This window comes from Hemibagrus wyckioides, linkage group LG08, assembly GCF_019097595.1.
Source record: "Hemibagrus wyckioides isolate EC202008001 linkage group LG08, SWU_Hwy_1.0, whole genome shotgun sequence".
NCBI lineage: Eukaryota > Metazoa > Chordata > Actinopteri > Siluriformes > Bagridae > Hemibagrus > Hemibagrus wyckioides.
The window spans coordinates 5,159,522-5,185,314 of record NC_080717.1 but is presented as its reverse complement, the minus strand read 5'-3'; the positions used below and the strand labels follow the sequence as shown (position 1 = coordinate 5,185,314).

Here is a 25,793-nt window from a genome sequence, read left to right as displayed (position 1 = left end):
AGGAGGAAAGAAAATGTGGATTTGTCTACAAAGGTAACGTGAATTTCAGAGGGGAGATGATTTGAAAATGGGAATGCTAAATGCTGTCCACATAGCGTTCTTGCTTTAGCCTTTAGCTTTGCATAAAACATTAGGAAACCTTTTTAACTATCCGTACCTCGCTAAATCCCAAATGTTACTTGTGAAAGGGATGTGTTCTGGGGCTTTGCTACCTACAGAGGATTAATCAACATGGAAGGCTTCTACCTGCAATCCCTATCTATATTCCCTGCACCAAGCTGAAGCTTAGTGATGTGCACACATCGCTACACAAATTATCACATACACACACACACACACATATATATTTATGTACACACACAACCAAAGCACATCACACTCGAACAAGCCGCACAGAACCCAGTGGGAATTGAGAAGAGAAACTGCTGCCACAGACGCTCTTTAGCCAGCACAACATGGACCTATTGAGAATAGACAGACATAACAACAGCAAGGAGTCCTGCAAACAGTGAATACAAAAGCTAGCATGTCACACAGGTAAAAGGTCAACAAACAGAAAAGAAACAACTTCATGCCATAAACAATCAACTACTAAGGTTAGCACTTGGGTTTAAACATAAAATAAGCAAAAAATGAAGAGCAACAAATGAGCTACGAAGGCACAGAAGAAGAAAAAAGCTAAGTATGGTTTGCTAGCATGTGGAGATGAAAACAAAGAAGCTGACAGGATATCTAGCAAATTAACACTAAAAAATGTAAGAAAAGAAATGAAGGAAAAGGGAGGGAAGAGAGACCACACAGAGAAAAGATGAAGGTGCGAGGTGACGCGCAACGGGGAAGACAAAACAAAGATCAAAGAAACGGCAAGCTTAGCCTGAGACTAGCATAAACCAAGAAACTGAATAATAACGCTGACCGTCAGCGCAAAAAACATTTTATATTGCGTGTGGGTTGGTATTTTTCCCCACCTCACGTTTCTGTCAGATTTTTCTCTCTTTTTGTTTAATATGCTAACGTTCCTCACATGAATGGATAAAACGACCGCAATTTAAAATGCTAATGAGTAAATATTAACACACTGGAGATATTAAAATCATGGACTGTGTGTTGTTTTTCTAGAAATCTAACGAACCTAACAGCTCACAGTGTGACATTACCTGAACTGTAGATATATTAATTGGGGGGGAAAAAAAACGAATGACTTTGAGCTAGCTCGCTATTACAGAGCTGGCTATGCTAGCTTTTTTTCCCCCCTTGAAAATCTAACACTCCAGCAAACAGATGGTGTCAAATTGATCCTGAAATCATTCCTAATTCCTTGAAGAGCCATTTCATTCCCAAACGTACACGGGCGACCTGTGCTTGCCAAAAAAATCATTGAACCCAATTTAGGTTTTTGAGGGATGGCTAACTCTGAAAAATCTGTTAACGCAGCTAAGTAACCGACTAAATGTCATTGGATAACAATGGAAAAACACTACATCATATGAAAGTTATTATTTTTCCTGCATATTTTTGTCAGACCTCTTGTCTTTTGGTGTTTAATTCAAAATTTCCTCACCAGAGAATGCTAATAAAAGGCTAGCAGCACATCGGAAGGGATAAAAAAAACACAGAGGAAACGTTTGTATTCCTAAATTATTAAAAAATATAATTAAGAAATGTAATGAATGAAGTGGAGATAATAATCAACTGTACTCTGAAAAGAACCAGCTAGCATGCTATTATATAGTTACATAGCTAGCAAAACTAGCTACTTTTTTAACAGATTTGTTCGTTTTTGTTTCTTTTTACGTACAGAAAATCGAATACCTCAGTAAAGAGACGATCTCAAATTGCTCCTGAAATCATTTATACAACTGGTCTGAGCTTGCCAGATAATTTTGGACCTAAATTTTGTATTATTATGATGTTATTTTTCTCCATTTGGAATGGTATGAACTTGGAGAATCTCTTATCTCCACACAAATCGTCCAGATTTGAGTTATCGAGTTGCCGCTTCAGCACTTTTTGATGAACACCGTTGCAGGTAGAGGAAAGAAAAGTGCTTCTAATATAATAGAAATGTGCAACAACAATGTGATAACAAGGGATAGATAAGTATGAAAATGTATATTAATGTATGTATGTACAGAGATATAGAAGTATAGGAGAGGAGATGGAAGTTAATAGTGAAAGAAGAAAGCGGTGATATATGTAGATGGACGTTAAAGGTGATCACATGGTCCAAAAGCCAAAGCAACACAAAGAGAGCACACACACTCACACACACACAGAACGAGTGTACAAAGTTGTGTAGTACTCACCGTGTGGTACCCGCGGCTTATGGGCGGCTTGCCCGCTTGGTATGGCTCCACCGTGTCGATGATGGTCTGCCTTTCACCCTTCTGGTTGATTTTGCGGAATCTCCTCCGGGACTGACGATGCGAAGCCTGGCGCTGAAAATACTCCTCATTCTCATCCATATAGTCCACCTGCCAGAGGAACAGAGAGACGAGTGATTCTCTCGCTCTCTCCCTCTCCGTCTTCCCCCCCCTCCCATCCCCATCTCTTGCACTGCGTAAAAATAGCAATGGGTGTGTGAGCCTGTCTGTAAGTGTGTGAGAGTGTGAGTGTGTGTGTTAAGAGCTCAGAAGGCTACATCAAATATAGAGGGGAAAAAAAAACAAAACAGGGAGGGTGCTTTCTAGGCTTCTGGAAACGGAGCAGCAGGAGAGGACAAGGTCAAAGGTCAGGGTTTTCTGTATGCTGTGCCTCTTTTCTACTCTATATATCCATCATACTGCATCAAATGTGGAATAAATGCACAGTGCCATAAAGTTTTAGATGCATCATGAGGATGATCTGAGATTTCAATGCAAGGAAGCACTAAGCTAGAGTGACCTTATACCACTCTGAGGGAAATGAGATTAATATATTTGCAATGTCTCCATCTCCTGCCCTCTCTCTCTCACACACACACACACACACTCTCCGCTTCATCTGTACTTTCACTGCAGCCTCCCATTTCACACTCCCTCCACCGATGGGATTACACATCAAATCTCTCGCTACCTTACCAACTGCTGCTATGGCAACGCCGCCGAGCGCCGAGCAGTGGGAATATATTGAGCGAGAGTGAATGCAGTGTCCATATCCTGCATGGGATCATAATTACAGAACCACAACAGCCAATAATAACACAGCAGGAACTCCTTCAGCGACCGAACGCAACCAAAGGGAACGACGCGCCGACTTGGAGATTAGCCCAATCTGGATGTAACCGTGTGCACGTGCCTGGACCTGAGCTGAATGAATAAAGCTGATAAAAGTGTGCTTGACTGCACTGCATCGGTGGAATTGCTCGGTAACGATATTGGGTTCTTGTTGATGAGCAGCATCTGTCTCGCCAACTTTCTAATACAAATGCACAAAGCCTGGCAATTTCTTTTTTTTAAAAAACACAATTTTCATCCAATTTAGATGGCAGTCACACACACAGAGCAGCAACTTTTGTGAATATGAGCCAACCGATGCATCAGCCTACAGATCAGAGTCACTTGTCAAACAGCGATGAGAGAAAAGCGCTTTATTCTGTGTATATAATATTTTTATTTTAGATTATATATATTATATTTTTATTTTAGATTATATTTTTAAAAATTATTAAAATTATTATATGTATGTATATATATATATATATATATATATATATATATATATATATATATATATATATATATATATATATAAATAATGAGATTGCCTTTTTAAAAAATGCTAAAAATATTTTTGGGATTTAACAATTAAATATTAATTAATTGTTAATATTAAATGTTCAAATTTAAGATTTACATTTTAGATAAAATATTAATATTTAGCTACCATTTATATATTTTTAAGTAATAAACATGCAATAAAAAAATGGCATAAAGCTTCTTTATGTAAATGTTTTTGTATGCGAGTCTGGGCACCTGAGGCACCTAAATTTAATCTAGAAAAAAAATAGCAGGTCTGGAGATCCTGCATGACGCAACTAATACGACATGAGAGGCTTTTACTTTCATGCGCACATGAGTGAGATGCCAGATATGAAGCTTGCAAGGAGAAAAACAAACACACCACGGCTCCAGGAGTTCCTTCTACTCTTCACTCTTATAAGAATAAAAATGATAATAATAATATTTAATAATACAAATAATAATAATAATAATATAAATAATTATTTATAATACTAAAAATAATACTAGCTTTGCTGGATAATAAACATGAGGATTAGTTTGGAAGTGTTCTAATAAATTTGCATACTGAATTTTTCACAATAAATCTACATTTAGGTAAAGGTATGTGGCGAACACCTCACGTTAACACGTTATGCCGATATCTGGATACAACCGGACAGCCAAATAACAGCTGTGTCCTTGTATTTCTAAGGATTTTCTTTCTCTGCATTCTGTTTGAACCCCTTTTCCCTACACATTATATAAACAATCTAGCTAGCCGGAAGGAGTGTAGGAAATGTGCCAACTGTCACCATGGCAGGAGTCGGATCATCAGAGATTAGTTTATTCTGCTGACTTTTTTTTTCTTTCTTTTTCCATTTTTTCTCAGCCAAGGAAGGGATCGTAAAAAATGATGTTAAACCATGCTGAGTGTAGAATTTTGCAAGGATCATTACATTAGTTATTTTATTTTATTATTGTATTTATCTGATTTTATTTTATTCTATTTCATTTTTTATTATTGTATTTTATTTTATTATATTTAATTTAATTCTATATTATTTTATTGTATTTTGTTTTATTTCATTTCATTTAAGACGTCTTCCTTTCTAACTCCAGCCTCAGTTTAAAGACAGTCCTCAGTTTGAGTTCACATTGCAGTACAAACACAATGGGAGCCAGATTGACCTCCAGAGCCAAAACTGCACATTAATTCAAGGAGTAATGTTTTATTCACTCATGTTTCATTCATTGTTTTATCTCTCTCTCTCTCTCTCTCTCTCTCTCTCTCTCTCTCTCTCTCTCCCTCTCAATTCACTAAGCTTTATTGGCCTGACCGTAGCGTCGAGTGTTGGCAAAGCTGGTGACTGAACTACTGAACTATATTGGTTGAAGTGAACATCAAGTTACAATAATATCAATAATCATCAAATTATTGATACAAAATAATTGTTAATCTGCCTCAGATCATGCGTTCTCGATGTACAGAATACCGTATCGGTGTATCAGCGTTCTCAAAACTCACCACGATCATTTCGGACGGCTCCAAGACGATACACTCACATCCGCGACGTAAACTCCCAGCAGAACGCTTCCCGAAACTGGAGAAAGAAAAAACAGTGATATACAGATTAAAACCAGTGAGTAGAGCATGTGGGGAATGGACACACACACCACACACACACACACACACACAAGTGACACATTACAGTGTTCCTGATCTCCCCAGTAAGATTCCACTGACCCCAAGCCTGGAAAAGTCCCCCAGCCGACATCCCAGATGATGAATGGAGTACAGTGCTTCACACTGGGGCGTGTAAGAGACGCTATAGAAAACACCACAGTGGAAATACGGAGGGAAAGCCGCAAATACAGGGTGTGGTAAACATACACACAAACACTAGCACACTAACGCAGTATAATACCGAGTCTGTAGAGCTAATTACACCACAGCGCTGCCGGATTCTCGAATCAGAAGGTATGGATTCATTCGATAAAAGCGGCCAGAAAATGCTATCGACATGCTCGTTCTGATATGTAACCGTCGCCATAGTAACGGCTCGTTACCAGGGGATTTGATTGGAGGATGCTGTAATAATAAACAAATTGGAATAGTTGTTTAATTGATTAAATATCTAAGGAGGAAGGAGTCTCCAGTGTTCAGGACAGAGGATTTCAGGTTTCTCTGTGACATGATAAACTGTGTGTTTATTATTATTATTATTATTATTATTATTATTATTATTATTATTATGTTGAATAAAATCAAATAAAGTTTAATCAGATGGATTATTTTCCTACACCAGCATTCTCCTGAGTGTTTTATTCCTCAATCAATACACACTGCTAGCAGTTACATATAAAAATCTCTAGCTGGCTGAGGATCAGTGTTGATTCTCCATTTTAACTGCTAGTAACAGTTTTTATGTCATTGTCCTGTTTAGCTCTTTGGTTAAAGCATCAACAGTGCTAGCATGGCATTTTTCTTTTACAGGGGAAAAAGCTGAGCCAGAGTACAAAAGTCCAGAGCTCTTACACACACACACAAACAGCAGGGGGGGTGAAGTGCTAATTCAACCACAATGCTAACTCAACCGAATTCCATACTGATCTGTCCGTCTTTAGCTCTACTCATCCAGGCTTCTGTTTACAACGATAAACATGGATCGTCTTCTCTTCTCATCAACACAACCATCTGGATATAGACTCAAAGGTTTAATCACATTGTTAAACATCAAAACTAGCCAATAGTGTGAGTTTTAAGAAATCCTAAGCGTTTCTGTTTTCCTTTTCCTATCCCTGCACAATATCTTTCTTCTGTTATCAGCACAGATAATATGGGAGGCTCAGAAGAAAACTCAGTTCTACACTCAAACACACCCGAACACACCCCAACTCATTTCTAACTGACGCTCAGCAAGTAGAGTCACGCTAAGCTCCCAAGCTGTGGTATGAATTTTCCTGATTGGCACTGAATACGCTAGAAGACTCTACTACATAGACAGGGTGAATCATAACGTAGGGCTATCTCTGAAAGTGCAAGATGACTAAAATTCATCAGAACAGAAGAAAAAATTAATTTCGAGCTCACTGACAGATTTACTTGAAACATGAACCCAGTATCGTGAATCGAATCGAATCATAAAACCAGTATTGTGAATCGGAAAGAGAAATCAGTATTGTGGATCAAATTTGAATCGAATTGGATCATAATGGAATTATTGTAAATTGAATTGAATCATAAAGCCAATATTGTGAATCAAATCTAATCATAAACCCAATATTGTGAATCAAACTGGATCATAAAGGAAGTATTGTAAATTAAATCGAATCATAAAGCCAATATTGTACATCAAATTGAATCATTAAGTCAGTATTGTGAATCAAATTGAATCTTAAACTCAGTATTGTGAATCAAATCGAATCATAAACCCAGTATTGCGAATCGAATCATGAAACCACTATTGTGAATCAAACCAACCAAGATGTGATGTAAGAATTTACCTAAACATTGTATATGTGACAAGTCTGAATCCGTATTCTAGTTTGCAGTTACAAAAAAAAAATTGGAATAAAACACTGAGTTTTATTCAGGAATAAAATAAAAAGTCCTCGTGTTAAGCACAAGCTAGAAAAGAGCGCTGTGGCGATGAAATGAATGGAATGTCTTTTAAAAATAAATGGATTATATCAACACTAAAAAAGTTTCTGCAGGTGTTTTAAGCAGGTGTGGTTAAAAATACTACTTTCACGTGTTCGTCAAACTGTATGACGTGACATTTTGTGACCTTTCTGAAGCGGATAAAGGACCTTTTCTTATATTACACGAACGACAACGCAAAATAAAATCCATGTCCTCTTTCACGGCAGTATTTTTCCAGCACATCCCAGATCACACGTCCTGTTATGTTTGTATATCGTTGAATAAATTCTAGTAAACGATTACGACGCATCCATTAGACACCGAGTCACGACTCGTTCCAGTGAATCAAATGGAATTTGACTCTTTTGTTTTTAGCGTATGAGAGACATGTCCCATGATCCACGTCCCACCTGCCGAGCCCCTTCATTCCACATTACACAACATGCAGGGGGTCTGGAATGTGAATAGGTGATGACACATGCACAACTACAATACCACACACACACACACACCTTTTTTCTCCTAATTCTGCATTTCATAATGAGCAAGGATTACAGATTGAGAAAGTGTGAAGGTTCTGAGAGCCAGGAAAGGGTTTAAGGGTAAAATGCGACGCTGTTAGAACACAACACCTCTGTTGCAACACTTCAGGGAAGAATAAATAGATAAAATTGATGGGTTGAGCTACAGGACACTTAACAGGAACAACTAAAGCACCTCTGACCTTTTATTAGAACGAGATGAAATCCACGGGCCGCCAGCGGCAGGATTATCACACCCTGACCGAAGATATTAGTCTTATTAATTGTTATAAATAAATAAAATAAATAAATAACTAAGCAGGTTTCACTTTAAGCTAATAAAGGACTTCCTGTTTCTCTAGAAACTGTGGACTTCACTTAAACTGTATTATGTATTATTTTAATTCAATTTAATTCCATTCCATTTTATTTGTATAGTGCATCCTTTTAACGACGGATATTGTCTCATATCAGCTTTACAGAACATAAGAAATATAGTACAAAAAGTTCAAGATTAATACTTTAGTTTTATGACCCAAGTCATAAATTCCTGCTTACTATTCATTAATTCAGTTAAATACAAAATTTCCTTCAATTTGAAATGCAGTGCAGGTATATTTCCTATTAAATTGAATAGATCATATTTAATGAGCACATAATTCATCATCATCATCATCATCTCACATCTTCTTACAAACGAAATCAATGTGTAAAAAAGTTACAAAAGGTTATAGTTAAGATCTCCGTAATCTTTCCTTACGATTTTATTCGTATCGCTTACAACAAAAATCCAACTGCATCAGACATCGGGTCCGATTTGTATGAATTGGAATTCTAATTCGAAATCATATTCCCAAAGAACTGGAAGGGAAATCTAATCCAACATCCAACTCTTACACACGTCACACATATTCACTCTTAAACCAGTTACCTTCAGTGATGACACGTTACTAGAACGTTCCTTCAGTGGATCTATCCACAATCACCATCCAGATTTCCTAGAGAGCTAGATTTCCACTTCCACTTCCAGTCATTTTCCTGGTGCATAGAGTTCAAGTCGAATTTCTCACAGAAAAATAAACATAAGCGTTCAGCGTGTGCTCCATAAATCCAGCCGAACTCGCACACAGCTCTAAGAGTCTACTGTCTCCTTGTCATGGGAGCGTGTGCTCACAGAATGTGGTGTACGTGTGTGTGTGTGTGTGTGTGTGTGTGTGTGTGTGTGTGTGTGCGCGCACTCATGCTACTGGGCGTTAGTGATGACGAACCGGAGCCAAACATTCCAGCCTGCCTCTTTCTTGCTGCCAGGCGGAGAGGGAGGGTCTAACATCAACTCACTCAACACTGACCTCTCAACTTCTACTCCACACACTACACACTACACACACAGAGAGAGAGAGAGAGAGAGAGCGAGAGAGAGAGAGAGGAAGGGAGGGAGGGAAGTGTCAAAGGGGTGTATTGAATGAGTAACTGAACGTAAAAGAGAGAAGTTGAAAGTAAGGCAAACTAAAAAAAAAAAGAGAGTCATAGAAAGTTGTAGATTTTGGAAAGAGAGACAAGAGATAGAGAGAGAGAGAGAGAGAGAGAGAGAGAGACAGACAGACAGACAGACAGACAGACAGGCAGACAGACAGACAGACAGACAGACAGACAGACAGACATCTGGAACGTTCAGTTTCCTGAAGTAGCATAAAAATACAGCTCCAGTACTCAAAGTCAGTACTGTGAATCAAATCGAATTAAAGCTCAAAGCTGATATTGTGAATCAAATCAAATCGAACCGAAGTGTGAAGCCAGAATTGTGAATCAGAACAAAATGAATTATGCTGCCAGTTTTCTGAATCAAAACAAACTGAATCATAAAGCCAGAACTGTGAACCAGAACAAACTGAAACGTGAATCCAGAATTGTGAATCAGAACATAATGAATCATTAAGACAGTATTGTGAATCGAAACAAACTAAATCATGAATCCAGAATTGTGAGTCAGAACAAACTGAATCATTAAGCCAGTGTTCTGAATCGAAACAAACTGAATAATGAAGCCAGAACTATGAATCAGAAGAAAATGAATCATTAAGCAAGAACTGTGAATCGGAACAAATTGAATCATTAAGCCAGTTTTCTGAATCGAAACTGAATTATGAAGCCAGAATCAAGAATCAGAACAAAATGAATCATTAAGCCAGAATTGTGAATCAGAACAAACTTAAGCATAAAGCCAGTATTGTGAATCGAAACAAATCGAATCATGAAGCCAGTATTGTGAATCATAGCAAATCGAATCATGAATCTAGAATTGTGAATCAGATCAATCCAAATGGTGAAGCCATTATTGTGAATTTAAAACAAATCGAATCTTCAATCCAGTATTGTGAATCATAACCAATCAATTCATGAAGCCAGTATAGCGAATCGAATTTAATCAAATCCTGAAGCCGAATTTGTGAATCGAATTTGAATCATGTATAGAATGAATCACTACACTACACCATATTCGCTAGCATGCTAGCAGGTTCATGTACATGGGCAGGAAGGAGGGCCATGCTCATTTTATTTAACTCCACCTAGTAATCTGTGACAGGACACCTTGCACATAAGACGGGAAAAAGTGGACAGCACTTCTCATTGATACACTGGACAAACCTCGGGTAAAAATGGAAGATTTTCTGCAGACAGGAAATGACTAGCAATACTTTACAGACTCTTCAGACAGATTGAAGGACTGCATCAGACGGAACGAGCTACGATGCGCTAACGCTCCAAGACTTCTAAGAAACTGCACGCCGGGGTCAGACTGCGGATTTCCTCTGTGGGAAAGTGCAATCTGGACGGCGGACTATTTCTTATGAAGTGCAGATGATGGCGGGAACGGGCAAGATTGAGGAAATGAAAGAAACCTCACTATTACGGCGGACAGAAACCAGTGAAGCCTTTTTATTATTCAATTGTTTAGAGATGAAACAAAAAGTAATGTAGAAGCAGAAGAATGATGTCTCTTGTGCTTTAAAAAGGAATGGAGGAGGAAGAGAAAGCCAAAAAGAACATGAAGAAGAAGACAAAGAAAAGGACAATGAAGAAGAAGAAGAGGAAGAGGTAAAAAAGGCAGAGGAAGAGAAAGAGGATGAAGAAGAAGAAGAAGATGACGATGAAGAGGAAGAAAAAGAGGAAGAGGTAAAAAGGCAGAGAAAGAGAAAGATGATGAAGAAAAGAAGACGACGATGAAGAAGAGGAGGAAGAAAAGTAAGGTAAAAAGGCAGAGAAAGAAAAAGACAATAAAGTAGAACAAGAACAAGAAGACAGAAGGAGGAAGACATGGATGAGAAAGAACCAGATGCACTAAAAGAAGGTGGAGTGAAGGAAGAGGAAGCAAAGAAAAAGAAGAAGAGAAGAAGAAGACAAAGAAAAGGACAATGAAGAAGAAGAGGAAGAAAAAGAGGAAGAGGTAAAAAGGCAGAGGATGAAGCAGTAGAAGAAGAAGAAGACGATGAAGAAGATGAGGAAGAAAAGGAAGAGGTAAAAAGGGAGAGGGAGGAAAAGAGGATAAAGTAGAACAAGAAGAACAAAAAGAAAGGAGGAGGAAGACGTGGATGAGAAAGAACCAGGTGCACTAAAAGATGGTGGAGTGAAGGAAGAGGAAGCAAAGAAAAAGAAGAAGAAGAAGAAGAAGAAGAAGAAGAAGAAGAAGAAGAAGAAGAAGAAGAAGAAGAAGATGATGATGATCATCATCATCATGGGACAGAAAGAAAAGGAGGAGGAAGGAATGGGAAGAAGCAGGTGGAAAAGAAGGGGAAGCTAAAAAATAAATAAAGAAGTAAAAAGGCAGAGGAAGGAAAAGAGGATAAAGTAGAACAAGAACAAGAAAAAAGGAGGAGGAAGACGTGGATGAGAAGAAGAAGATGATAGATGGAGGAAGAGGACAAATGGTAATGGTAAGAAGAAGCAGGTGGAAGAGAAGGGGAGGATAAGAAAAAAATAAATAAAAAGAGGAAGAGGATGGAGCAGAAGAAGAAAAAGTGGAAGATGAAAAGTAATGTAGAAGCAGGAGAATGGAAGCAGTCAGTCCCTTGCGCTTTAAAAAGGAACGGGAATATTGTTTTGTTTTCCCCCCATAAGACGTGGTCTGGATTACAACAGCAAACGATACAGGAATTGAAATCTCAGGTTTAATCAGGAGCTAAACAATGAAGCTTTTGTTTGGAGGTTGAGGAGAAATGCCTACGTTCAACTCGATCCATTACATAACGGCTGACAAAGGAGGCAGGTGGCACTCACAACCCGACAAACTTCCTTCTGATCAAACATGCCCCAATCCATTGTCTTATTATTATTATTTACTTTAATTGTGCCTTTGTGAATTGAAAAGGTACTTTCAGGAAGGAAATGAATGAGATTCAAGCTTCTGAACCTCCACCAAGCTGCTGAAGTCAAACCATCGACTCCAATTCCAGTGCAGTAATCCCCCTCTATATCGCGGTTCATTTATCGCGGCCCCGGTATATCGCAGATTTTTATTTGGAGCATAACTACTTTGTTTTCCCGTTATATAGCGGTATCCGCAATAATAAATTGCTTTTATGTTGAAATAAAGTAATTTATTAATAAAAAATATAATTGTTAATTACAAAATATAAACATTAATTAAAATAATAATATATAAAATACAGCGTATTTACTCGAGAGACATAGAACACATAGCGTTGTTTAGGAAAGCGCTGTGTGAGGATGCTGAAAATCAAAATACAGTACAGCTGGAGGAACGAGTCCGGCCAATCGGAATGTCCCATTCGTTTAATCATGGTTGTGATTGGCTGCTGGCTGTGCGTGCAGTTGGGGAAAGGGAAGCAGAATTCTCCAGCATCCCAGTTTTTGGCGTGTCACGGTCCCGAGTGTTTGGTTTGTTCTTTGTACGTTGTATTTTTACGCCTTTTCTGCAAGCCCTATTATGTCGCCCAAATGCTCTGCACCTTCTAAGGCTTCTGGCAAGGAACATACACACATACAGTACTCACTATGAATGTGATATTTCTACCAATTTACCCAAAATTCTTCTTGCTATATGCTTGCAAATGTTTTCTGTGTGTTTAAAGAGTGTGGGAGGGTCATTTACAGCTTAAGCAATAAAAAAACAGCATTTGGGGTGGCGTCCGTGTATCGCGGATTTTCGTTTATCACGGGCGGGTTTGGAACCCTAGCGATAAACGGGGGACTACTGTATATATATATACATATATGATGGTTTTCTCCTGGATTTCCTGCTGCTTTAGTTTTCCAGCTTGTCCGGAGATGGTTCAGTCAGGACACAAGGTTAAAGCTTTGAACGGAACCATGTTTTTAATAATGCGATGCAGATAAACCCATTTGCATGTGTGAAAATTCAACGAAAGTCGCTACCTATTAATGAGCGTGGCCTGAGGAGTGAGTATGGAGGTGAAAATAGCATTTCTCTCTCTCTCTCTCTCTCTCTCTAAAGCATGTGTTGGACAAATAATCAAACATACACTGACAACCTTCATAATAAAAAACACATTTAAAGAAATGTAGCAGAATAGTTCACAGAGAAAGAAAAGGGAGGAGGAAGAAGAAGTAGAAGAAGAAGAAATAGGAAGAAAAAGAGGAACAGGAAGCAGAAGGAAGGGAGGATGAGGAAGAAGAGGTTTAAGATAAAAAAAACGAAAAAGAAAAGGATGAAGAAGGATTAGGAAGTGGAACATGGGAAAGACGAAGTAAACGATGAGAAAGATGAAGAAGGAAAAGAGGAAGAGTTTCCTGTGTTCTTCACTTCCTTCTTTATGTTCTTTCAGAAAAAGTTTTAAAGGTTGTGTGTGTGTGTGTGTGTGTGTGTGTGTGTGTGTGTGTGTGTGTGTGCAAAAGCCGGTCATCCAAACCACCTGTCATGTGACCTGCACCGTTCTGACCCGTCTGGATTTAGACACCCAGTAACCGTCTGAGTGTCAGCACGCACGTTACATCTAAATGCATTTGAAATGTACAGAAAGGCACTCTGGGTATTTTCCAGGAGCCTCTTGAAGGCCTTGATGAGTGAATTTAGCAAAGCTCCAGGACACGAGGCATGTTAAAGTGAGAGTGTGACTGATAAATCCATCCAGTCTCTGGTGGTGAGGTCTTTATATGGGCTACTGTAGTGTAAAATTAAATCCCCCCCTCATTAATTAACAGGAAGTCATTTTTTTTTCCAAAAAGTAATTACAAATAAGCCAGAATCTAATCGGAGCTGATCCGAGGAAGGGGAAGTGATTTGCTCAAGGACGCGGAGGTCTCATCAGAAGCTCTGAGATTTTAACCTTTCAGAATTGTCAACAGTGATTTTCCAGAAATGATCTCAACACATCTATGACTTCTATGTGAATGAATGAATGAATGAATGAATAAATAATTTAAAAAGCCAAAGGTAAATCACATCACATGACATTTCACTTGGCTTATAATTCTTCCATTCTCCAGATTTTATATTTTACTTTATCTATAAAATTACAAATATTAACACATTTGTTTATATTTTATTATAATCATTTTTCTCTATTTTCTTTATTTTTTATATTGTTCACTGTTGCACTGTGAAAGAAGAAATTTCACTTCGTCACGTCACATAGTCTAATGAGGCTTTATTAAAAAAAGATGATGATGATGAGGATGGAGAAGAGGAGGAGGAAGAAGAAGAAGAAGAGGAGGAGGAGGAGGAAGAAGAAGAAGAAGACGATGAAAAAGAAGATGACGATGAAAAAGAAGAAGAAGAAGGAGATGATGATGAAAAAGAAGAAGAAGTGATGAAGAAGAAGAAGAAAAAGAAGAAGATGACGATGAAAAAGAAGAAGAAGAAGGAGAAGATGATGAAGAAGAAGAAGAAGAAGAAGGAGAAGATGATGAAAAAGAAGAAGAAGAAGAGGAGGAGGAGAAGGAAGAAGAAGAAGATGAAAAAGAAGAAGTGATGAAGAAGAAAAAGAAGAAGAAGAAGATGAAAAAGAAGAAGAAGAAGAAGAAGAAGTAGAAGGAGGAGATAAGGAAGATGATGATGATGATGATGATGATGATGATGGGGCAGAAAGAAAAAGAGAAGACAAGGAATGGGAAGAAGAAGCAGGTGGAAAAGAAGGGGGGAGAAAAATTTTAAAAAGAAAAGAGAGAGAAAGAGGAAGGAGAAGAGGAAGAAAAAGTGGACGAAGGGGAGAAAAGCAGAAGGGGGAGGAAGGGGATGAGGAAGAAAAGAAAAAAACTGAAAGAAATGAGAAGAAAAAGAAGTAGAAGACGAAAGGAAAAAATAGGAAGAGGATGATGAGGGAGAAGTTAAATAGGAAAAAGGTGATGAAGAGGATGAGGAAAGGAGGATGGGGAAGATGAATAAAAGGACCATGAAGAAGACCAGGAGGAAGGAAAAGAGGAAGAGGAAACGGCAAAGGAAGAAAAAAAGGAAGCTTTCTGCCTGATCATTACTGTTACGCAAATTTGGTAACATCCCATGGGTTCTCCAGATGGCCTCGGATATCTAATCCATGAATAAGTTTGGCTAATGAGCGCTAATCGGTTTCATGCTATAGCTTGACCTTGAACCGTTGACAGTGGAGTCACGGACAGACTCGTGATTCGAGACGGCCAGACTGAAACACGCACGTCACGGACAGACTCGTGATTCGAGACGATCAGACAGGAACACACATGTTTCAGTCTGACCGCCTCGAATCACGAGTCTGCCCGCGACTCCGCTGCCCGCGGTTCAAGGTCATAGGCATATCCTGACATTTTGGTGACATGATGTTACGTACCTGGACCTGGGAAGGAACATGGACTCTTTGATGAACACAGATCCAGAGAGAAGGATGTACCAGCAGCTGCCGATGTCATCCGGACTGGAGGAGAGACAGAGAGAGAGAGAGAGAGAGAGAGAGAGATGAAAGAAGAGAAATAAAAGTTTTAATAAATAACTCGAATAATACACAGATTTCTTTATGCTTTTGGTTTTAATAAAGTAGATGATACAGGTGGGGGGGGATAAGAAAACCCTTGAGTGGACATTTTAAGGCTGTTTATAGGACACTATAACATAAATCACTCAGGATAAATACAGACAAATTAAAGTCACCAATTCACCATTTTGTTGGAGAACCAAGGAACCCAGGAGAACCATGATGAAACCCCACATGGACACGAAGCATTAATCTGAGATTAGGATTAAATCCAGACATTGTGTGGTGAAAAAGCTACGCAGCGTCTATATAAACGCTTGGTAAGAATTCAACAACTGTCCTTAGGCTTAGAGTTAAAGAGTTGTTTTTCCTCAGTACAGAAATTCCCTCCAGCAGTAATTACAGATACAGTGGAACCTTTGCAATTTAATTCGTTCTGGAGGCGAGTTCTTAAGGTGAAAATTTGAACTGCGATACGAGTTTTCCCATAAAAAATAATGTAAATGCAGATAATCCGTTCCAGCCACCCAAAAATATGACCAATACGAAGCGTATGTAAACTGTATGGCTGCTTACAAAGATCTGACCCAAGCCAAGTACTCCATGTCAAGGGTCCTCACAGGAAGTCGTGCCACCAAGCTTGGACTAAAAATAGAACAGACCACCCACACCACCGATCTGTCAACAAAAAAACGTTGCTTTTGAACGCATGCTGAAGGGAACATTGGTATCGTGGGTTGACTCTTTCCAAACAGCTTTCAGTGACTGCCGAGGTTCCACTGTATTAGCTTAAACGAGCATGCAGTAGGCACTATCCCTTTAAGAATTACTTGCATATCCCTCATCCCTGAGGTCAGTGTAGCAGAAGTACATTTTAAAGAAAATATTGATTTATCCATGATGGCTGATGACAGATGACCAATTCCAGACTTTCCCATGATAGTGTGACGCAACCGGCTACTGTGGCTACGCTCGCTGACCGAGAACAACCCTGACCACAATGACTTGCACCACAAGTCCAAACACTTAACTGCTGCTTCTTGTGTTTGAAAGAAGGCGTGATAGTTTTCCTAAAAGACAACAGAGACAAACAGTAGGAGGTAAACCAGGAGACTACTCATTACATCCACCTTTTCTCCTTCCCCAAACACACCAATATAGCAGCACTAACAAAGACATTTGTGAATGCAGTCGTGTGTGTATGTGTGTGTGTGTGTGTTTAAGGAAATTGCACGCTGACATGGCGCTCAGTAAACACGTCTCCTCCTGGTGTCACATGGCAGGATGGGACGTGGGCTAAGCGCCAAGAAGGCCGCAGAATTAGCGACCAGCTCTGTCAAACTTCACCTCCTACTGATGAAAGTGAACCTAATGGAGTCTGATGAGCAGAGAACATCCTTGTCGTTAACAAAAGAACCGTTAATCAACAGAACGAAAAACTCAATCGAATCGGCATTAGATTCTCAACGGTGATGGCTTGGTGGCGCTAAGACAAAGCACAAATACACAAAGAAAAAAAAAATTGAACATGTGGTCCGATGTTTCTTCACTTCCCCAGTCTTGCGATTTCTTCCCATTTACTTTCTGAAGCAAAAGGAAAAGTTGAAATGAAAAGTTATCACCATGGTTTTAGCATATCCTGTCGTACTAAACACCTCATTAAAGATGTATAGAGATACTATGAAATGAAAAATAAAAGCTTGGAAGTAGGAGAAATCTATGACCTCTCTGGTGAGGGTTTGTAGCTGATACATTTAGTTTGCTTTGCTAGTGCTTAACAAAGCTAGTAGCATGCATTTGTGCATCAGCTAATTAGTTTTCAACTAGTTAGCTTTAGAAGTTAGTACCGTTTTTCTCATCAGATCGCTAAACAATACAACAACAGATGTTGCTACACCTCCAGACAAAAGTTAGCATGAATGTTGTGTTACTCAACATCAACAGCGTCAAAAGAGATGCCGACGCCTCCACCACCGTCAGAGTCTGGGCTGGAAAGAAATCAGCCCTAGCACTGTACTTTCACCACTCACACAAGTTTAATAGCCTTTATTTGTCTCATTTACAGTACCACACAGTGAAATTCTTTCTTCGCATATCCAATTCTTGGAGGGTTGAGGTCAGAGCACAGGGTCAGTCATAATGCAGTGCCCCTGGAGCAGGAGGGGGTTGGGGCCTTGCTCAAGGGCCCAAAGATGGCAGCTTGGCGGTGCTGAGGCTTGAACACCGATCTTCTGATCAACAACCCAGAGCCATAACCACTTGAGCTACCACTGCCCATAAGTCTTACTTAAGACTATTGGTGTTGATGGTGGTGGTATTGGTCCCACCAATAAGAAAAAGTGCAAAATATTCTTCTTCAAGTTTTTCATCAGCATCCGAGATGACGACACAGACGACTGTTTACACCCATTGGTATAAATTGTTGTTGATTGTCTCAGACACTTCACGGTGGTTCCTCATGCATGAAAAACCTCAGACAGATCTATAAAGAAACAGAGAAGCCACGTCCCCCTCTAGCCCATCAGACCGTAAGAAATTTCGATTGCTTGCTCAACCTAGTAACCTTCAGAACAGCAGCAGGGGAGCTGTCGAGCTTGTTCCGGATAGACACGGTTGGGTTTTCTCTCAGAAACCCAGGCTTTCAAACAGCAGGCCAGTGATCAAGGTTATACAAGGTTCTCAGCAGTGTTCTGTGATGCATGAAGAACTCCCTTTTATTTAATAAGGGGCTTGTATGGGCAGTGCTGTGAATTCAACACAACTATATTTCCATGTTCGTGTCTTTCATAGCTTGGTTGCTTTTGGTGCTTTATGAAGAACCTGTTGATTATATGAGCTAATGTCACTGTATAATGGATACGTAAAATTTTGAGATAGATTAGACACAACGGTTTTGCAAATAAAATCTGTTAGTGTTGAAAAAATTGTTAAATGCTACATACTGACACCTAGTGGCCTGGAGGAATACTACTGAACTTCTTGTTAAAATTCTTGCATTGTATTGTTTTGACATATAGTATGTAGCATTTACTTTGTAATCGCTTGCTTTGCGAAAGCGATTCGATACAGGAAGTGACCAAACACACTGTTTTACAGTATTTTTTTTGACCTGCTAATCTAACCTAAAGTGCAAACTGAGACAAACTGTCTCAGGAAGCACATGTTAGCCATAAACCTCCTGAGTTGGTTGGTAGCTTTAGTATGATAAGGGAGACCTAACTGGTGGGAGAGAATCTGCCAAGACTAAATTAAACTGAAAAGAAAGAAAACATATCCTAGATGCTGGAGACAAAACGTTACTTTAACTAGCTCATTTTTGTGATTTGCAAAGCATTTACAGTGGAACCTCGGCATACGAATTTAATTTGTGAGTTTTTAAGGTGAAAATTTGAACTGCGAAACAAATTTTCCCATAAGAAATAATGTAAACACAGATAATCCGTTCCAGCCACCCAAAAATTTGACCGATATGACCAATACGAAGCGTATGTAAACTGTATGGCTGCTTACAAAGAACTGACCCGAGCCAAGCATTCCATGTCAAGGGTCCTCACAGGAAGTCGTGCCACCAAGCTTGGGCTAAAAATAGAACAGACCGCCCACACCACCAATCTGTCAACAAAAAAATGCCGGAAAAATCATTTAGCTTTTGAAAGCATGCCCAAAGGTCCATCCAACGTTGGTATCGTGGGTTGACTCTTTCGAAACAGCTTTCTCATGACTGGAAAAAAAATTCATAAAATTCATAAACTCACTTTCAGTTGGCTTCGCTTGGCTTTCCACTGACGCAAACAAGTTTTGAACGGCTCCCAGGCGTATGTGCAACTTAGCCAACGTTTGGTTCGGTTCGTTTGTATGCCAATGCAAATTTCATACAAAATTTCAATTCTTAAGGCGAAAATTCATTAGGGAGGTTCTACTGTATTTATTGCAGTCTCCATTTTCCTGATGCTCCAGTGATTCAAATCAGGTGAAATTTAACAGGAAGTTGAATTGTATCTGTATCTTTATAATGCACATTTCTGTGTCTGTACAGATTTGTCTTTTTCATCAGATGTGCACTTGCACCATGCACTTGTATGTTTAGTGTGTTTTTAGCCCTATGCATCCCGCAGCCATTTTCTTTCTTTATTTTTGGTTTGTTCAATTGTGTGTAGCGCAAAACTGAATGAAATAATACCACAAGATGGTCCACAGTAATGATTTCCTAAGGTTCTTTTTAGAGGTTTATAGCATTGAAACAACTAAACAATGTTGTGTCCCAAATCAAATCTCCATGTAATCAGAAATTCTTCTGCTATTTGGGACACAACGTAAAGAAAACAACAATAGCCGTCAATGTGCATCATCGTCTATGGTCACATGATCTAAACCTGGTCCATTATTCAACTCGAGTGGTAGCATTTCGATGCTGTACCACAACCTGTGTGTTAATGATGAGATTGCAGATATGCACCAGCCCTTTCTTTAGTCTCTGCTCCAAAAACTTGCTTCAAAGGCAACTAAAAATCTCTGAAATTGGCCCCTTAAGACCACATGACTAACACACACACATACAAATATACACACACACACACACACACACGCATTCACACACACCAACAACAAGCACAAGTGTCCCTGCTAACATTTCCACAACAGGGCTAATGAGGCAACTCCGGCACATACACTGACGCAGCAGTGTCTCTCTCTCTCTCTCTCTCTCTCTCTCTCTCTACTCTTTCTTTCCCTCATTCCCTCGATCTTCATCTCTCAGCTTGCCTCATCCCCGTTGCCTGCGCTTTGAATCACAGGCGAAACATGAATGCTCAATTATTAATCGATGGCATGCAGAATGAGATAGCGAGAGGGAGAGAGAGAGGGAAAGAGAGAGATAGAGAGAGAGAGAGAGAGAGAGGTACAGAAAGAGAAAGAGAGAGGGCGAGAGACATCTTCTGCATCATCAGCACAGTGCTGACTGAACTGGGTCACAGAAATATTCTTGCATTGAGCATCAAAAAAACACGACGACAATCCCAAATCCCCTGCGGAAAGAAGCCCGGGATAGACTGCTGTGTGTGTGTGTGTAACATAGAAAGAGAAAACTAGTTTCAGTGAGTGGGTGGAGCTACATAGTTTCATTCAGGCACAGAGTTGTGATGCCATGAAGACTTTAAGATAATCAAAAGTATTAAAGTGTATTAATTTTTGTACATGTGCTTATATAAATATCCATCCATCCAACTTTCCATCCATCCAAACACCCATCCATCCATCCATCCATCCATCCTTCCAAACATCCCTCCAATCATCTATTTATATATCTATCCATCCAGTCATTTAAATCATTTATCCATCCATCCTTCCAACTCTCCATCCATCCATATTTCCACCCATCCATCTATCCTTCCTCTGAGATAGATACATGAATATACATATACATGTAGAGAGACAGAGAGTGAGAGAGAGGGAGAGAGAGAGAGAGTGTGAGAGTGAGAGGGAGGGAGGGAGGGAGGGAGGGAGGAAGGGAGAGAGAGAGAGAGAGAGAGAGAGAGAGAGAGAGGAAGGGAGGAAGGGAGGGGGAGAGGGAGGGAGGGGGAGAGAGAGAGAGAGAGAGAGAGAGAGAGAGAGAAAGAGAGAGCACCAAGCAAGGAAAAAAGATGTGTGAGCTGAAGTAAAAAAGAAGTTGTGGCAGTGCTCTGAGTGTGTGTGTGTGTGTGTGTGTGTGTGTGTGTGTGTAATCTAGGTTTTTGGCTATCAGAGACTGGGTCAGAACCAGAATCCATGGGGACATGTGTGTGTGTACCAGTATACAGAATGATGGATCACCAAGACACACACACACACACAGGGGACGGGTAAAGTAAATTAGGTCCTCAATGCCCAGCTTGCAAGCATTAAATGACCATAACATTGTAATTGAAATTGAACCAGTAAAACCTTATTTCTCTATATACAGCCTTGATGTATCGAACATAAAACCCATAATTAAATATAATTACAGCACACGCGATGGCGAGACTTTATGAGCATCACCGCTGCACAGAAATGTTGCAGCCTTTTAAATTAGCACAGTGTGTGTGTATGCATGTGTATTTGCGCACCGAGACATGCCCTGTGCGTTATTGTGCGGCTTTAAAGCCGAGGGCTAGTTAATAAAAGCACAGTGCGGGTTTATCAGCATGAAACAGAAGCCGTCCGAAATCACTGAAGCCCCAGCTAGGGTTTAATGTGCACTACATAGGGTGCCTATCTAACTTCTATACCAAACCTGAAGGAGAACTTTATCTTGTCTGCACACATGTAGGTCTGTGAACACACACTGAAGAGCGAATACTGTATATTACTGCAAGCATATTCACACATGCACACACACACACACACACACACACAAGAACAAAGCACTGGAGTTTCCAGTCATGTCTTCTTCTTTAACTAATGAACAGCAGCATAACACACACACACACACAAAAGCTTGGTCCTAAGTTAGTGAAATCTACAAGTAGGGATCAAGTAAGGATCCCCAATAAACCAATCAGGAGAAATGTGACAACAAAAGGGCATGCACTAATTTGCATCCTGTCCAGTGTTGCCCCAACACCTTGTGCCCTGAGTCCATGGATGGATGGATGGATGTATGGATGGGTGGATGGATGGATGTATAGACTGGTAGATAGATGGATATGTGGATGGATGGATGGACGGATGGATGGTAAATGGATGGATGGATGGATGGATGGATGGATGGATGGGCTGGATAGGTGCTTGGATGGGTGTTTGGATGGGTGTTTGGATGGGTGAATAGATGGATGGATGGATGGATGGATGGGCTGGATAGGTGCTTGGATGGGTGTTTGGATGGGTGAATAGATGGATGGATGGATGGGCTGGATAGGTGCTTGGATGGGTGAATAGATGGATGGATGGATGGATGGATGGGCTGGATAGGTGCTTGGATGGGTGAATAGATGGATGGATGGGCTGGTTGGGTGTGTGGATGGGTGGATGGATGGATGGATTAATAAATAGATGTATGGATGGATGGATGGATGGGCTGGGTGGGTGGTTGGACAGATGGATTAATAATAAATAGATGGAGAGATGTATGGATGTATGAATGGATGAATTGATTGATGAGCGGATGGCTGGATATTAGAAAGATGGATGGATGGATGAATAAACAGAATTTTCTTAGCTATACAGGTAATCCTTAGCACACTATCCTACACACACACACACACACACACACACTTCCAATCATCACACACAGCAGGATTTGGTCTAACATACCAACCTCCATGTGGTTGCTCCACACATTAAGTGGAACAGTAAAAGGTCTCAGAACAGTGAGGCTAATGAAATGCTAATTACACACATAAAATCCCATCACATGATAACACACATACACAACATGACACAACACGTGTTCACTGCTACATCAGGGTTTTCAGACATTTAATTTGATAATCAAATAAAGATAACATCTCTAACATCCACGCCACGTACCTGTTACTTCACAATCTGTTAAACACGCCTGAGTGTGAACCATCCTGAGTTAATATTATCTCAATTACTGCGTTTATTCAAAATGTTCCTAAAAGATTTGTGAATAATTAAGGATTTCTTTTTGTTCATTCATTCATTGCCTGAAGCCAGTTTATCCAGTTCAGGTTCATGGTAGATCCAGAGCCAATCCCAGGCACTGGTGCGAGATACCTGATCCCAGAATACACCGTGGACTCCACTCAAACTCCTAATCCTAAGTATGTTATTGGAAGAAAAGGAAGAAACTGGAAAACCTGGAGAAAACCCTCATGGACACAGAGGGAGACCATATGAAACTGCAGGAGCTCAGGGATCGAACCCGGGACCCTGGAGATGTGAGATGGCAATATGACATGCTGTGCAAAGTGTGTCTGCTTTGGGGGCTTTTTTTATACATATAAAAATGCATATAAATAAATCAGTACAAGCTAACGAGCTTTAATTATTTTTTTTTATCTTACATTTGTGTCAAAGTTTTTATCTGTGAGGAAAAAATAAAAATAAAATAAAAATTCTTAAAAAAAATTAATAACTAAACTAAATAACTAAATATCTTGAAATTTTAAAATATTACAATAATACAAAATTATATGAATAAATAAATACATAAAAAATCAATACTAGCTCATGACTAATATCACATCATCCACAATCCCTGAACTGCACAAGGTCATACATTACAACAGCCGAATGAGAATGACCGGCTATGCTAACCGTATTAACACACACACACACACACACACAAGGACAGCTTAGTAAATGAGCGTCTCATCTTCATGGCCATTGTGTACTGACCCGGAGCGAGACCTGAATCCTTCGTCTGCCTCCAGGAAAAAAAGAAAATGGAGTGTGAAATTGGAGGGGAGTGTCTGCACATGGGCAGGGGGGGGGTGTATTTGTGAGTATGTGTGTGTGTGTTTGTGTGTATTTGTGTATATGCATTTGTATTCTAGTCCTTGTAGAACAGAACAGAACAGAAGCGAGACAATGCCTGAATATCCGTCCAAAAACATTATGAGGACATGGGAGACTTACTGAACTCAATCCAACACACACACACACAAAGAGAAGGTGAGCCAAAAGTGGGTCAGTGTGTGTAATATAAAGATCAATATCAGTATCTGTGGCATCTGAGATCCAGGAATCAGTCACATGACCACATTTAACATTAATATTTTTCTATTAAAGGGAAAAAACCTTGAAAGAAAAAGAGGGAGCACTTACTAGTACAGCACTTCATTTGCTTCATGCCTTTCATAACGCACAGTTTCACACATTATCCTGCAAAAAGAGAGAGAGAGAGAGAGAAAGAGAGAGAGAGAGAATGTCACAGACTGTGAAAGCTAATGCAATTTGGCAGATGGCTCCACATAGTGTCATCATTATTATTTTTTTTGCGTTCATCACAGTTAATGTCATCTTGTTTTAAAAAATGATCAAAAAGGATGAAGAAAGAAACAAAAACAGTTTTTGAAACAGAAAAAAGTATTTTGCATTTTAATTTGCACTTTCTTTCTTGTTTTGTTACCTCATGTGACATTTCTGGAAAATTCCATCCATAAATAAATAAATACAATTTTCACCAAGTGTTTCATGCCCTAACATTCTTTAACACTTCAACTTTAGTAAACAATCATTTTATTTATTTTTTTATTTATTTATTTATTTATTTATTTTTTTTTTACATAAAATGTACATATAAAAATGTACAATGTACACATTTTCAAAATTTCACAATGGGAAAGGAATTTTTTTAAAGCAATTTTCTAATTTTTTTCCACATTATTTTTCTTGCTTGAAATTTACTTTTGGTTGAGATCCATGCAAAAGAGAACCGTGTTTCAGTTCAAGTCTGTAGTTGTCAAAAAGTAGCCATTAAAATGTCCAGTTGGAATTTTAACATTCAGGCTCAGACATCTGAAAATTAGTTGTAAAACACGGTAAAAAATTTTGAGAGCGCAATTTCACATAATTATCACCTTCTCGTTTCAGTACCCAATGCTACAGACTAATGTATTAGTGGGTGGGGCCAGGAGCTAATATTTGAGTAAACAAGTTGATGTAAAACACTGTGTAAAGTCGATTTGATCAGATATCAGGTCACATCCTCACTACGAGCATTTTTGGCTTTGACCAAAACTGAAGTTTGGAATGATCTAGAAAATACACTACATTGGTAAAAGTTTTGGGACATGAATGTAATATGGAGTTGTCCCACCCTTTGCAGCTATAACAGCTTCAACTCTTCTGGGAATTCTTTCCACAAGTTTAAGGAGTGTGTTTATGGGAATTTTTGACCATTCCTCTAGAAGCACATTTGTGAGGTCAGGCACTTATGTTGGACGAGAAGGTCTGGCTCACAGTCTCCACTCTAATTCATCCCAAAGATGTTCTATCAGGTTGAGGTCAGGACTCTGTGAAGTTCCTCCACACCAAACTCACTCATCCATGTCTTTATGGACCTTGCTTTGTGCACTGGTGT

The 25,793-nt window shown here is 39.3% G+C and overlaps 1 protein-coding gene across 11 annotated transcripts in view; it reads right to left on the bottom strand.

The window, feature by feature from the left end:
- The window catches only part of rapgef2b (Rap guanine nucleotide exchange factor 2b), a 118,734-nt gene that overhangs the window by 52,642 nt on the left and 40,299 nt on the right, over positions 1-25,793 (bottom strand). For 10 of the 11 annotated variants that reach the window (XM_058396704.1, XM_058396705.1, XM_058396695.1 and 7 more), the window contains 4 exons: positions 24,536-24,592; positions 15,647-15,730; positions 5,227-5,302; positions 2,307-2,474 (listed from right to left, as the gene is read on the bottom strand). In XM_058396704.1, the coding sequence (XP_058252687.1) occupies positions 2,307-2,474; positions 5,227-5,302; positions 15,647-15,730; positions 24,536-24,592 (385 nt within the window). Of the gene's footprint in view, positions 1-2,306; positions 2,475-5,226; positions 5,303-8,796; positions 9,048-15,646; positions 15,731-24,535; positions 24,593-25,793 lie in introns of those variants that run through there. The other variant, XM_058396706.1, reaches the window with a different exon arrangement.